This window comes from Vombatus ursinus, unplaced genomic scaffold (assembly GCF_900497805.2).
Source record: "Vombatus ursinus unplaced genomic scaffold, bare-nosed wombat genome assembly UNPS02014874.1, whole genome shotgun sequence".
Lineage (NCBI taxonomy): Eukaryota > Metazoa > Chordata > Mammalia > Diprotodontia > Vombatidae > Vombatus > Vombatus ursinus.
Window position 1 is genome coordinate 14,361,034 of NW_020954652.1, and position 15,656 is coordinate 14,376,689.

The following is a 15,656-nucleotide window of genomic DNA, read 5'->3' on the forward strand; positions in this document are numbered from 1 at the left end:
AAGTTCATAAGTGGACACAGATGAGCAAAACATTGTTAGAATTACCATATTAAATTTAAAATATAATTTTGAAAATCCAGCTGTACCTAGTCAAGATTCACTAAGGGCACTTATCCTTTTCTTTGTATGGGGAAATATTCTTGTAATAAAAATAATTTTTAAAACAGCATAATATGAATGGGAATAGAAAGGAATATACTTTTTTCTTGGTGGTACATGGCACATACACAAAAATTGACCATGTACTAGGGCATAAAAACCTCACAATCCAATGCAGAAAGGCAGAAATATTAAATACATCCTTTTCAGATCATGATGCAATAAAAATTGTATGTAAAAAAGGGCCATGGAAAGATAGAATAAAAAATAATTGGAAACTAAATAATCTAATCCTAAAAAATGATTGGGTCAAAGAACAAATCATAGAAACAATCAATAATTTCATTCAAGAGAATGACAATAATGAGACAACATACCAAAACTTATGGGATGCATCAACAGCAGTTCTTAGGGGAAGTTTTATATCTCTAAAAGCTTACATAAATAAAATAGAAAAAGAGGAGATCAATGAATTGGGCACACAACTAAAAAAACTAGAAAAAGAACAAATTAAAAATCCTCGATTAAACACCAAATTAGAAATATTGAAAATCAAAAGAAAAATTGATAAAATTGAAATTAAGAAAACTATTGAACTAATAAATAAAACTAAGAGCTGGTTTTATGAAAAAAAACAATAAAATAGATAAATCTTTGGTTAATCTAATTAAAAAAAAGAAAGAAGAAAACCAAATTACTAGTATCAAGAATGAAAAGGGTGAAACTACCACCAAGGAAGAGGAAATTAAAACAACAATTTGGAATTATTTTGCCCAACTATATGCCAACAAATTTGACAATCTTAGTGAAATGAAAATATATTTACAAAAATTTAAATTTCCCAGATTAACAGAAGAGGAAGTAAAATACTTAAATAACCCCATCTCAGAAAAAGAAATTGAACAAGTCATTGATGAACTCCCTAGGAAAAAATCTCCGGGGCCAGATGGATTTACATGTGAATTCTATCAAACATTTAAAGAACAATTAATTCCAATACTATATAAACTATTTGGTAAAATAGGTAAAGAAGGAATCTTACCAAATTCTTTTTATGATACAAATATGGTGCTGATACCTAAACCAGGAAGAGTCAAAACAGAAAGAAAATTATAGACCAATTTCTCTAATGAACATAGATCTAAAAATTTTAAACAAAATATTAGCAAATAGATTACAGCAACTTATCAGAAGAATAATACACTATGACCAGGGAGGATTTATACCAGGAATGCAGGGCTGGTTCAATATAAGGAAAACTATCAGCATAATCCATCATATCAACACCAAAACTAACAGAAACCACATGATCATCTCAACAGATGCAGAAAAAGCTTTTGACAAAATACAACACCTATTCCTATTAAAAACACTAGAGAGCATAGGTATAAATGGAGTCTTTCTTAAAATAATAAATAGCATCTATCTAAAACCTTCAGCAAGCATAATATGCAATGGGGACAAGCTAAAAGCATTTCCAATAAGATCAGGGGTGAAACAAGGATGTCCATTATCACCACTGTTATTCAATATCATACTAGAAACACTAACTTCAGCAATAAGAGAAGAAAAAGACATTGAAGGTATTAGAATAGGCAAAGAAGAAACAAAGCTGTCACTCTTTGCAGATGACATGATGTTATACTTAGAGAATCCTAGAGGATCAAGTAAAAAACTACTTGAAATAATAAACAACTTTAGCAAAGTTGCAGGCTATCAAATAAACTCACATAAATCATCAGCATTTCTATATATTACCAACAAAGCCCAACAGCAAGAGATAGAAAGATAAATTCCATTTAAACTTACTGTAGACATTATAAAATATTTAGGGATCTACCTCCCGAAACAAACCCAGGAACTCTGTGAATACAATTACAAAACACTTTTCACACCAATAAAGTCAGATCTAAATAACTGGAAAAACATCAGTTGAAAAACATCATGGGTAGGCCGAGCTAATATAATAAAAATGACAATTCTACCTAAGCTAATTTACTTATTCAGTGACATACCAATCAAACTACCAAAAAATTATTTTATAGAGTTAGAAAAAATAATAAGAAGATTCATTTGGAAGAACAAAAGGTCCAGAATATCAAGAGAACTAATGAAATGCAGGGGAAAGTGGCCTAGCCATTCCAGATCTTAAATTGTATTATAAAGCAGCAATCATCAAAACTGCTTGGTACTGGCTAAGAAATAGAGAGGTAGATCAGTGGAATAGGTTAAGTATGCAAGACACAGTAGTCAATGACTATAGTAATATGTTATTTGATAAACCCAAAGACCCCAGCTTCTGGGATAAGAACCCACTCTTTGAAAAAACTGCTGGGAAAACTGGAAAAGAGTATGGCAGAAACTAGGCATAGACCAAAATCTCACACCATATAACAAAGTCAAAATGGGTACATGATTTAGATACAAAGGCTGATATTATAAGCAAACTGAGAGAGCAAGGAATAGTTTACCTGTCAGATCTATGGAGAACAGAAGAATTCACGACCAAACAGGAGATAGAGAACATTACAAAGAGCAAAATAGTTAATTTTGATTACATTAAATTGAAAAGGTTTTGCACAAACAAACCAATGCAACTAAGATTAGAAGGAAGGTAGGAAATTGGGAAAGAATTTTTACAACCAGTCTCTCTGATAAGGGCCTCATTTCTAAAATATATAGAAAATTAAGTGAAATTTATAAGAATACAAGCCATTCCCCAATTGATAAGTGGTCAAAGGATATGAACAGACAATTCTCAGGTGAAGAAATTAAAGCCATCTATAGTAATATGAAAAAATGCTCTAAATCACTATTGATTAGAGAAATACGAATCAAAACAACCCTGAGGTTCCACTTCACACCTATCAGAATGGTCAAAACACGAAAGTGATAAATGTTGGAGAAGATGTGGGAAAATTAGAACACTAATGCATTGCTGGTGGAGTTCTGAAATGATCCAACTATTTTGGAGAGCAATTTGGAACTATGCCCAAAGGGCTATAAAAATGTGTATACCCTTTGACCCAGCAATAGCACTTCTAGGGCTACATCCCAAAGAGATCACACAAATGGGAAAAGGACTTTCATGTACGACAATATTCATAGCAGCTCTTTTTGTGGTGGCAAAGAATTGGAAATTGAGAGGATGCCCATCAATTGGGAAATGGCTGAGCAAGTTGTGGTATATGAATGTGATGGAATACTATTGTGCTATAAGAAATGATGAACAGGCTGACTTCAGAAAAACCTGGAAAGACTTGTATGGTCTGATGCCAAGTGAAGTGAGCAGAACCAAGAGAACATTGTACACAATAACAGCCATGTTGTGTGATGACTAATATTGACAAACTTAACCCTTCCTGGCAATACAAGGATCTAAGACATCTCCAGAGGCCTTGTGATGGAAAATGCTATCCACACCCAAAGAAAGAATTATGGAAGCCAAACTGTTATTTATTTTTCTCTTCTGTTGAGTTTTGTTTCCTCTTTCTGATGGTTCCTCTTTTGGTTTTAATTTCTACTTACAACATCACTAACGTGAAAATATGTTTAATATGAATGTAAATGTATAGCCTATATCATATTGTGCGCCATCTTGGGGAGGGTGATCGGCAGGAAGGGGGAGAAAAATTTTAAACTCAAAAGCATATGGAAATGATTATTGATAAATCAAAATAAATTAATAAAAAAACAGCGTCATAACTCCCTGAAATACTACATGCCCTTTGCTCTCTCAGATCTGCAGTGTGGAAACTTACTGTAAAGAGAAGGAAATTACTGTCTCTTTCAAAATCCTGACTTGAGGATAGTGTGTTCCAGTGGATGGAGCACTTGACTCAAGGTTGGAAGGTCTAGGGTATAGGATCAGCTTGGCTACTAACTATTTGTATAACCTGAACTCAGTCATATAACATCTCTTGATCTTGATCTTGGTTCAACATTTTTAATTAAAAAAAACTACTAATATATTTTGATTTTACATCATCCTTTCTGAATATATCCTTCCTCCCCCCCCCAACCCTGCCATCCATTGTAACAAAAATTAAGAAAAAAATAGGTAGATGGCAAAACTAACACACACAACAATGAAGTCTTCCAGTATATGACATTTTCTATATCTAGAGTCTCCCACCCCTAAAAAGAAGGAAGGAAGGAAGGTACATTTTTCATCTCTTCTTTGGGAACCACCTTGATTATTACACTTATAAAGTAAAAAAGTTTCATTGTTCTTTGTTCTTTCCAAGGAAGGTATGTTTTTCATCTCTTCTTTGGGAATAGAGTATAACTTTGTTACACTCAGAAAGTGAAAAGTTTCATTTTTGTTTGTCCTTTCTGCTTTGTTGTAATGATTGCTGATACTGGTTTGGTTTTGGGTTTTTTTTTTTTTTTGGTTTCTACTTATTTCACTTTGGATCAGTTCATGGCTTCCCATGCTTCTCTGAAAACTTCACATTCATCATTTTTTTCCATCCAAATCTTTGATTTCATGCATACAGGGAATGTTTCACTAAAGAAATTCCTTCTAACATGCAAGAGAGGCACCTGCTTTGCAACTTAGTCTTAGAGAGTTGCCTGAGACACTGAGAGGTAGAGTGATTTGCCTAGTCACATCCAGTAGATATCAGAAATGGGGATTTGAATTCTATGCTTTCTGACTATGAGGCCAGCTGTCCACTCATTACCTCTCTCTGCTTTTCAATTGATTTAGTCATTTCCAATTGATTTCACATGGACTTTGTTTCCATTTCTTTTATTCCACAGAAGTGCTGCTCTGCATATTTTGGTATATGTAGGATATTTCTTTCTGCCTAACTTCCTTGGGGTACACATGGCTTGAATCTGCCCATTCATACTGTTCCTGTCCACTCAGAGTGCTCTTATCTTAATTTAGGTTCTCATCACCTCCTGCCATTTACTTCCTGTATGATCTGGGCTATAACCTCATTGGACCTCAGTTTCTTCATCTGTAAAATAAGGGAATTGGACTAAATAAACTCAAATTTCCCATCGAGTTGTAAATCTGTGATCTCTCTAGCTACCTATCAGAGGCCTGTGTCTAGACTATTTTTAACAATGTCCTTGCTGGTTTCCTGCATCTGGTCTTTTCTTTCCAATCCATTCTTCACACAGCTGATAAAATAATTCTAATGTACAGATGTGACCATGTTACTCCCTTTCTTAAAAACCATCATTCTGGTCCCAATCTATGTACCATTCCATCCTTATTTCACTTTTCTTCCTTCCACATGCACTATATTCCAGTCATCCTCTTTCTAGGTCTGGCCTTGCATCATTTGCTTGCCTCTGAACATTCAGGAAATCAGGCCTTTTGCCTGTAGCTCAGTCCTCTTTTACCTTTGCTTACTAAAATACTTCATAGCCTACCTCAGTAGTTATCAAATTCATGAAGGCTTCCCTCATTCTTTGATGGTTTTTCCTACTATACCATGCTAACACTGGGTTCTCTGTCATAAAATTTCTTCAAGTGGAGGCTGGTCAGGGACAAAGGGTATTCCTGTTCATGTATGCATTGGACAAGATAGGTGGTGCAGTGGATACAGCACTGAGCCTTGAATCAGGAAGACTTGAGTTCAAATGGGGCCTCAGAGACTTACTATCTCTGTGACCCTGTGCAAGTCACTTAACTTCTAATGCCTGTTTCCTCATCTGTAAATTGGGGTCAATGATAGCAGTTATCTTGTAGGGTTCTTGTGAGGATCAAATGAGATAATACTTGGAAATCTCTCAGCATTGTGCCTGGCATATAGTAAGTGCTATGTAAATGTTTGTTATTATTATTATCATTATTATTAGTGTTTCTTCCCATTCTGAGAGTGAGTAATTCTATAAAGTTTTTGTTGTTTCAAGTCAGTAAAAATAGCAGTTCTTTTCCCACATCTCTGGAATTCCTTCCTCCTCTCCATTTTTACCTCTCCCACCTGAGTGCACACCATCATTATTACTCATGTGGATAATTGCAGTAACCTTCTTCCAGAGATTCCTACCCCTTATCCCTTTATCTCAACCTTTCAATCCATCCTATATACATCTACCACAATAATCTTTCATAGACACAAAACTGGTCATGTCATTTCTTGGTGCAGACATCTTTGTACTAGCAACACTCTGTTGCACACCAAGTAAAGTTTGAATTTTTCATCCTGGCATTCAAGGCCTTGCACCATATGGCATCATCTAGCCTTTAAAACAAGCACTTCATTTTCCTTCTGAAAAGACTACGCTTAAACTATTTCTTGTGTTTAGAACTGGAATACCTTCCCTGCCAAGACCCTTTTATGTTGTCAATTCTTGTCCATCGTTAGAGTCCAACTCACCTTCTTTTATAGGATACTGTCATATTGATATTTCCCCTTCTCCAATCCCCCTTCCCCCGTACTGATCATTCCCTTTAAACACCACAGAGAACTTTGTAACTCTATAATTATTTTAAGCAATACCATCCATTGTTCATGTAAGGATCTTGTCCTCCTATTCTCCTGTAAGCTATCTGAGGTGGGGTGGTCCAACAGACAGTGCCAGACCTGGAGTTAGGAAGCTCGGAGTTCAAATCTTGTCTCTGATATTTATCATCTCTGTGACCTAAGGCAAGTCATTTAACTTCTTAGAGTCTCAGTTTCCCAATCTGTGAAATGGTGATAATTCCTGTAGTACCTACCTCTCAGGGTTGTTGAGAGGATTAAATGAGATAATACATGTAAAGTGCTGTGAAAACTTTAAATTGCTATGTAAACATCATTCAACATCACTGAAGACAAAGAATATCTTAACCTAAACTTTGTACTAAAGCTTCCAGCTCCTAGTTTCCTGTCTATAATATGGTGACAATAACTCTAGTACCTAGCTCACACAGTTGTTGTGAAGGTAAAAAAAAAATAATGTGTATAAAATCACAGTGTAGATGTCAGCGATTATTACTGAATTAACCTTTTATTAATGACTCGGATGAAAGCATAGAAGGTACATTTATCCAATTTGCAGATGGTACAAAGCTAGGAGAGATAGCTAACATACAAGATGGAAACAACACAAATCCAAAGGTCTTGATGGCCTAGAATGGGTGAGGAACCTGCGGCCTCCAGGCTACATATAGCCTTCTAGGTCCTTAGGTGTGGTTTTAAGTTTTACAGAACAAATCCTTTTATTAAGGGGATTTGTTCTGTGAACTTTATAAAAGGATTTTTTCTGTAAAACTTGGACTCAGTCAAAAGGCTGCACCAAGGACCTAGAAGGCCAATGTGGCCTTGAGGCTGCAGGTTCCTCACCCCTGGCTTAGAACATTAGGCTGAATCTAATAATATGAAATTCAACAGGGGACAAATGTAAGCTTAGACTTGTATAAAAAAAAATCAACTTCACAAGTATAAGATGGGAAGAGAGGTATGACTGGACAACTGTTGTTCTAAAAAGACCTGAGGGATGTGGGTTAGCCAACAGCAAACTTAGCAGGAGTCAGCAGTGTGTTGTGACTGCGGCCAAAGTTGGTGCCATCTTGAGTTGATGACTGAAACGAGAGCAGCAGAGCTTCCAGGAATAGGAAGGTGGTAGTCCCATCTGTACTCTGCCCTCATCAGACCACACTTGTGGTCTTGGGTTCAGTTCTGGGTGTCCCAGTGTAAAAAGGACATTGATAAACTGGAGTGTCCAGAGGAGAACAACCAGGATGGTGAAGGGATTTGAGACCATGTTACTCAATGACCGATAGAAAGAATTAGGTGTGTTTAACCCGGAGAAGAGCTATCTTCATGTATTTGAAAGGAGGTATTGGGCTTACTGTGTTCATATCCAGAAGGCAGAACCAGGAAGAATAGTTGAAAGATGCAGAGGTCAATTTAAGTTTGATGGCAGAAAAAAAGCAAGAAAAAAAAAAAAAAAACTTCCTACAAATTGGAACTCTCCCGAGGTGGAATGGCTTGCCTTGAGAGGTAGTAAGTTTCCTGTTCTTGAATGTCTTTAAGCACAGACTGGATGACAACTTGTCAGCTATCTTATAATGGGGATTCCTTTTGTGTATGAGTTGGACCAGATGGCCACTGAGATCTCTTCCAGCTTCCAAATTCTGTAAATCTATAAAAGCATAGACAATCTTATCTAAACTTTTTATATCCCCCAGCTACTATTCTGCTCACAGTAGGTGTTTAGTAAACATTAATTCTATTAATAGTGTTTTATGGTGTTGTGTTGTAATACAGTATTATAATTCTATTTCAGAGGAAATTTATTCCAGCCCTCTCTTTTTTTTTTTATCCATTCAGATGTTGCAAGAGCAATTGAGTTATTGGAGAAACTACAAGAATCTGGAGAGATACCCGTCCAAAAGCTCCAGTCCCTCAAAAAAGTTCTGCAGAGTGAGTTTTGTACAGCTATTCGCGAGGTATGGCACCCAGCTTTTAGTCATTGCGTTCAGCCATATGTCCTACAAGTAGACTTGTTTTCTGCATCTAATCTGTAAACAGGGAAACAGACTGGAGCTAAATCTTTGTCGTTTCCTTTTTTAGCTTCTTGGACAAGATGATAAAACACAATCTATTCTGTGAAATTCTTAAATTAAACCCCAATTAGATTAGTACATTCTTACAGAAACAAATGCTACATATGGGGAGCTGGGGAGAGATCGCCTCCTAGGGAGACGGGGACATGTGATCACGGCACTATGTTGTGTAATGGTCATATGAAGCTCTCTGGAGACTGAGGCTGCTTTTTAGTGAACAGAGACTGGATTTGCTTTAACCAACTTTCAGAATTCAGACAGATTCATGACTTGACAGTGAATTAACAATTATCTAAATCTTGCCCTCTTTCCTCTTCAGCATCTTGAGCTCTGTTGAAGCTTTAATTTTGCTAGTGGTAATGTTAAAAATTTCTCTGGTGCCCCAGAGAGGAGGGTGGTGCTTACAAGGATAAATGGCACATTCCCTCATTGCATTCGAAAAACATTATCATCTTGTAGTCATGAGATAATAATATTAATAACTATAGCTATCATTTCTATAATACTTTAGGTACTTTTTTTGTAAATTTTGTAAAATTTTATCTTATGTGGTCCCTGCAACTACTCTGTGAGCTATTATTTTCCCTATGTTTACAGAAAAAGAAACTGAGGCAGACAAAAGTTAAATGACTTTCCCAGGGTCATGAAGCTAGTAAGCTATCCTCACAATGACCATATTAGGTAGGTGCTATTATTTCTCCCTATTTTGCCCAGGAAATTGAGGCAAACATAAGTTAGGTGACATGTCACACAGTGTCTGAGGCCAGATGTGAAATCAGCTCTTCCTGATGTCAGGTGTGGTCTCTATTCACTACACCACCTAGCTGCATGGGATAAGTTCAAATGTTCAGAGCTAGGCATATGATCTCCCATGGTGCTCCAAGAGCTCAGAGTTGATGGCAGAGACTCCGCAGGCATTTTCTGAGAACAGTAGAAGTACCAAAATATTAGAAAAAGGAAAAAAAAACACCATTGTCTTTATTTTGAAAAGGCATAACTTAGGGGTATGGCAGAAACCACAGACCAGCATGCTTGATTGCTAACAAATTTCTAGCACAGATAATTGAGGCCAACTATTTTGGAGCATTGAGAAGAGAAAGTGACAATCACACAGAGGCTAACGTGTTAATCAAGAACATCATTTATTTACACAATAGAATCACAGAAGTTAGAACCAAAAGAGGCATTTGAGGTTATATATATATATAAAGGCTGGGTAACATATATACACATATATGCCAGGTCCTATGCTAAGAATTTTGCAAATATATATGCCAGGTCCTATGCTAAGAACTTTGCAAATATTATCTCATTTGATCCTCATCACAAGGACCCTGGGAGGTAGGTATTGTTATTATCATCCCCATTTTACAGATGATAAAACTGAGGCAAAAAGAAGTTAAGTGATTTGTCCAGGCTAACACAGTCAGTATGTATCTGAGGCCACGTTTGAACTCAGGTCTTCCTGACTGCCAGCCTGCCATTTTACCCATTGCACCATAAAAGACATAGGATTACAAAGGAAATGAATTACAAAATTATAATAAGATATTTTTAAAAATAAGTACATAGACCCCAAGTTAATAACCTCAATCAAGTTCAACCTGCTCATTTAACAGATGAGGACTCCAAGGTGGTTAAAGATTAAGTTACTTGCCCAAGACCATACAAGAACAAACTTCATTTCCTTTTTTAATAAGCTAATTAGATTAATAGAACAGGGAATGTCATTGACATGATGTAAATTGATTTCAGCAAAACATCTGAGATAGTCTTTCACGATGTCTTCAAAAATAAACTGGAGAGATGGGACCTGATAGTACTGATAAGCAGATACAAAGCTGGTTAAATCTTATAAAGATCAGTAAGGGATTGATTACCCATCAAAGAGGTCTCTAGTAGTGTGTCACTGGACTTTCTACCTGACCTGGTACTCTTCAACAGGTATCAGTGATTTGGATAAACATATAGAAGGCCACCTTACCATATTTTCATATGATTCAAATCAGGAAGGGATAACTAATAAGGTAGATGAAAGACTTAAAGTGATAAATGAATCCAGGAAGTTAAAATGCTAGACCCAAACCATCAATATATAATTTAATAGAAATAAATATGAAGTCCTACATTTATATTAAAAAAAAACCCATTTATTTCACTAAGTACAGGATGGTAGATATATAACCAGACAGGAGTTCACAGGAAATATCTTTGGGGGTTCCAATTAAACTCAATTCCAGTTTATGCCAACAATGTGATGATATCACCATTAAAAACCTACACTTCTTACATAGAAAAATCCAGATTGAGGAGTTAGTAGTCTGTGTTTTGTATCAGTCAGATATGTTATTTTTCTTCAATCTCATATATCCTGTTGTAAATAGGACACTGAGAAACAAGTATATTGAGGATGGTGAAGGAGAAGGGAAGACTATTTGGGAAAAAATGTCATTTGGAGGGCAGTGATGCAGAGTGAAAATGATTCCAAAGGAGAGAGATCAGATTCATTAGTAAAAGTCAGGCAGGCTCACCATAGAAAATAATTTTCTAATACTTAGTGCTGTCCTACAATGGAATCACTCCTTTCTGAAGGAGTGAGTTCCCTGTAATTGGCACTTTTCAAGCAAAGGCTGGGTAACTACCTCAGGAATTTCTGCATGACTAATTGGTGAATCTAAGTGACCCATAAAGTTCCCTTTGACTGAAGAGTCCATGATTGTACTACCAAGGAGTAACTCAGTAACTAGATTCCTTTCCATGCTTGAGGTAGAAGATTGTGGATGTCCTTGTATGCATAGCTGTACACATAAATTATACAAAGATTTTACAATTGATAAAAGTGGTCAAGAGAATTAGTGAGAATTTGTTTCTCATATAGCCTTACGAGGTGCATTCTTTCTCCAGTGCCTAGTAGAGTGCCTGATGCTTGCTACCTGTGTGACCTTCGGAAAGTTCCAACCTCTTTCAACCTCAGTTTCCTCGGCAGTAAAATGAGGCACTTTGACAAGATAATTTCTGGGGTCCCCACATCTGAAGTTCGATGAGAATAAGAACAATTGTAGTTCAGTCATTTTTCAGTTACATTTGATTCTTTGTGACCCCATTTGGGGTTTCCTTGGCAAAGATACTGGAGTGATTTACCATTCCCCTCTCCAGCTCATTTTACAGATGAGGAAACTGAGGCAAACAGGGTTAAGTAACTTGCCTAGGGTCATATAGCTATTAAGTGTCTGAGGCCAGATTTGAACTCAGGAAGGTGAGTATTCCTAGCTCCAGGCCTGGCACTCTATCCACTGCACCACCTAGTTGCCCTCAGAACATCGTAGGTGCTTAATAAGTGCTTAATTGATTTCTAAAAACAAAAGTGTTTTTTATTAAGGTAAATTATTAAGTGACTTCATGAGTCCTTGGTTCTACTTATCTAATTTCTCTCCAGTAAAAGTACGTTTTAAACAACGTGCACAAAATGTCCGTTCCATCAATGGTATCACTTTTAGTTAACTGGAAAGGCATCGCAAAGGCCTGAGACTATAATTGCACTAATGGGTCATTGATCTTAAAAAGATATCTAAACAGACCTTCCCAAATAGCCTGCACAGAACAGTTATGTAAATACTTTACCCCTGCCCTGTTTCTGTGTGCAATTACAGATGATAAAATAAATAGTACACATCTTCAGAAGCTTGTAATTACATGTACTCACGCAGTAGGTCTGAATAATAGAGCCTTCACAGAAGTTGTGTTTTGCATCAGTCTGATGAAGTGAGCGTTTTTCCTTCTACTGAGATCATAGGCTTGGAAGTCACAAGTCCTATTTTTGGCATAATGATTGACAGTTGTGCTTTTTTCCCTCCAGCTACAAGTCTTTTAACCTTTTTTTCTTGCTTGAGATTGGCCCAACAAGTTACAAATAGGAATTTTAAAGCCATAATTACTTTTTAAAATCATTTTGCCTTCCACCTAGGTTTTGATGGAAGAAGAAGAGAAAGAAAGGCAGCTAACACTCTCTTTACTATTCATAACTATGTAAGGCAGCAGACTTTTGTAATGTGTAAGGAAGAAGGGTTTAAAAATTCATTAATTATAGTTCTCTTTCCACATTTGCTGTAGAGGTTAATTTTTTTTTGTTTGAAGTAAGGGCTTCTGCCATCAACAAAACCATTAATTTTCATGAGTAAATTAAAATGCATGCGAATTTCCCAAGAGTTACATTTCACACATTAATCTAGCCCAAGACAACATTTTCCTACTTGAAATTTGTTGTGAAAACATAATGAATTAATAAAATTTTATAAAATTGTCCTTTAAAACAAAATTGTAATCAGAACTATAGTAAATATTATGCACACCCATATAGACACACATACATGTACATGCATGTTTAGATGTACATTATATGACTTCATTGGTAGTGAGGATTATAAATGAGGAGATTCCTCCTAACAATATAGGCCTGCAATTGTTCTGCAAATGCAATCATAGAAAGTTGCAAACTTGTTGAGGGTCACACAGCCACAGAGCCTAGCAGGAGGACTTGAATCCAGACCTTCCCAATTCAGAGGCTAATTCTCTTCCCACTATTTCACATGATAATATTACTATTAGGAAGCTCAGTGGTGTAGTGGATAGAGTACTGGGCCTGCAGTCAGGAAGACTTGAGTTCAAATCCAGCCTAGGACACTGACTAGTTGTGTGACCTTGGGCAAGTCACTTAATCATAGTATGCCTCAGTTTCCTTATCAATCAAAAAATGGGAATAATAGCACCTAACTTCCAAGACTATTGTGAAGATTAAAAGAGACGATGATTGTAAAGTGCTTACTTAGCACGGTGCCCTGGCACATAGTAAGCACTATATGATGCTTTTGTTATGATTAATAGTATTTTTAGGTAGATTTAAATATGTTGTATAGAAATACATACACATACTCAGAATAAATGTTCACATAAATATATGAAAATTTTGGTGTGTATATACAAATAATGAACATAGGTTTTCTGTTGTTCAGTCATTTCAGTCATGTCTGACTCTCCGTGACCCCATTTGAGGTTTTCTTGGCAAAGATACTGGAGTAGTTTGCCATTTCCTTCTCCAGCTAATTTTACAGATGATGAAACTGAGGCAAACAGTGTTAAGTGACTTGCCCAGGGTCACACAGTTAGTATCTGAAGCCAAATTTGAACTCAGGTCTTCCTGACTCTAGGCCTGGCACTCTGTGCCCTGTGCCACCTAGCTAGGTTTTCTAGCAGTGACTTTCTAAGCACTACTTGGTTTTGTATTTGACATAATATTTGTTATAGGACAAGATGATTTGTGGTATTAAAAAATATGGAAAAGTCAGGAAAATTCTGATTTTATATATATATATATATAATATATACGTACGTACACACATATATACGTTCCTATATATACACATTCTCTCTCTCACTATATACCTATATATACACACATATACATACATACACATTTATACACACATATATGTATGTGTTTATATATGTATATAAATGTATCTGTGTGCATGTGTGTGTATATATATATATATATATAGTCAGAACAGGAAGGTGACTTGATATCATCCTCTCTTCTTTTCAGAAAAAAATATAACTATATCACTCAGAAAGACAAGAACTTACTCAATTCAGAGAATTCCCAAAAAGTAAATTCCTGAAACATCCTTTCCAATGTTTGTCAGTATACGATCAAAAAACTCTAAGTTACCCTCCTAACATGCTAAGTTCTATCTAGCTCTAAGTGCCTTATACCAGGATAAATAATCCTCTGTGGAATTAGAGAAACATGCTTTCTAGAAAAGCTTTATCTTCTTAAAGATTCCTCACTCAAGTTTTTTTTTTTTTAACTTTTCCTAACTGGTCTTACTTTCTAGTCATTTAATATTCTTCAGTGTTTTCCCCTGAATCCTCACTAAGAAGCTTTTTCTATATTCTCCATGTTGTGAACTGGAGGTAATACTGTAGTAGTGATCTTCACAGAGCCAAGAATAACTAGAGAATTACTTCATGGCCCCTACCATTGTTGGCTCTAATTTATGTCATCCTTAATTTTCTAACAGCAGAAGTTTAATTACTTGTGCTAAGTTAATAATTCACTGTGATCCTTAGTTCTTCCTATGTCTCATTTACCTAAGGACATTCAAATACTGTGAATAATACTTGTGTATTTGTTTTATCCAGATGTCTTGATTAAAAATGATTTTATTGGTCAAATATTTCAATTTTTGCCAATATTAGCAGCAACAAAGTGGTCAGGCTGGCTTTCCAGAGTGCTGATTCTGCTGCGCTTCTGGGAATTTTGAAGCCTGAGCAACATTAGCATTAACAAACACACAAAAAACACAAAACCAAAACAAAACAAACAAAAAACTAAACCCAGCCATAAGTTTTGCTTCTTGGCAAGGACTATCCTCCCTAATCTGGTAAAAATGCAACTTTTCAATACCTTCGAAACCCAGCTCCTCACTTTACTCTGACCCTATCCTACTGCAGAGTTTCACTGGAGTAAGAGCTCTCTGAAAAATTCCCCATAATATGTTGTAGTGCTTGGGAATACCCTCTCTGCCCCTCCCCCCAAAATCACCCCCCCCAACTGTACATCTTCCAAACCAGGTTTCACCAAGTTGAAGGTGCTGTATGGGTCCACAGCCATATAAAACCATGACTCACAAGTCCCCACCATTCTGTTTAACAGTCAGCAAGAAGGTAAAATTCAAAGCCAAAACCTTTAATGAAATAGCACGATTTAAAAAAAATTGCCATTATATATTTCCCCCATAAACTAGGGCACACTCTCCCACAAACCATAGACTGGCAGTGGGAACAATACATAGGTACACTTACTTGTAGGGGATGTAAAGGGCCAAGGCACACTTTTGGTGGGACACAAACATAGGGAATTTTTGTGGCCTTGTCACATGCCTAGAGGGATAGTTTTTCTCCCAACACTATAAAGTCTTTTTGTGGGGTCATGTAGCAGCCCCTACTTTCTGATCTTTGCTAGAAACGTTGTGTCTGCCAGATATAC

The 15,656-nt window shown here is 36.2% G+C and overlaps 1 protein-coding gene across 1 annotated transcript in view; it reads left to right on the plus strand.

Annotated features, from left to right (window-relative positions):
• LIN7A (lin-7 homolog A, crumbs cell polarity complex component) overlaps positions 1 to 15,656 on the plus strand; it is a 184,902-nt gene that overhangs the window by 37,355 nt on the left and 131,891 nt on the right. Inside the window, exon 2 of the mRNA XM_027842537.1 lies at positions 8,376 to 8,494. Coding sequence (XP_027698338.1) covers positions 8,376 to 8,494 — 119 coding nt within the window. The remainder of the gene's footprint in view (positions 1 to 8,375; positions 8,495 to 15,656) is intronic.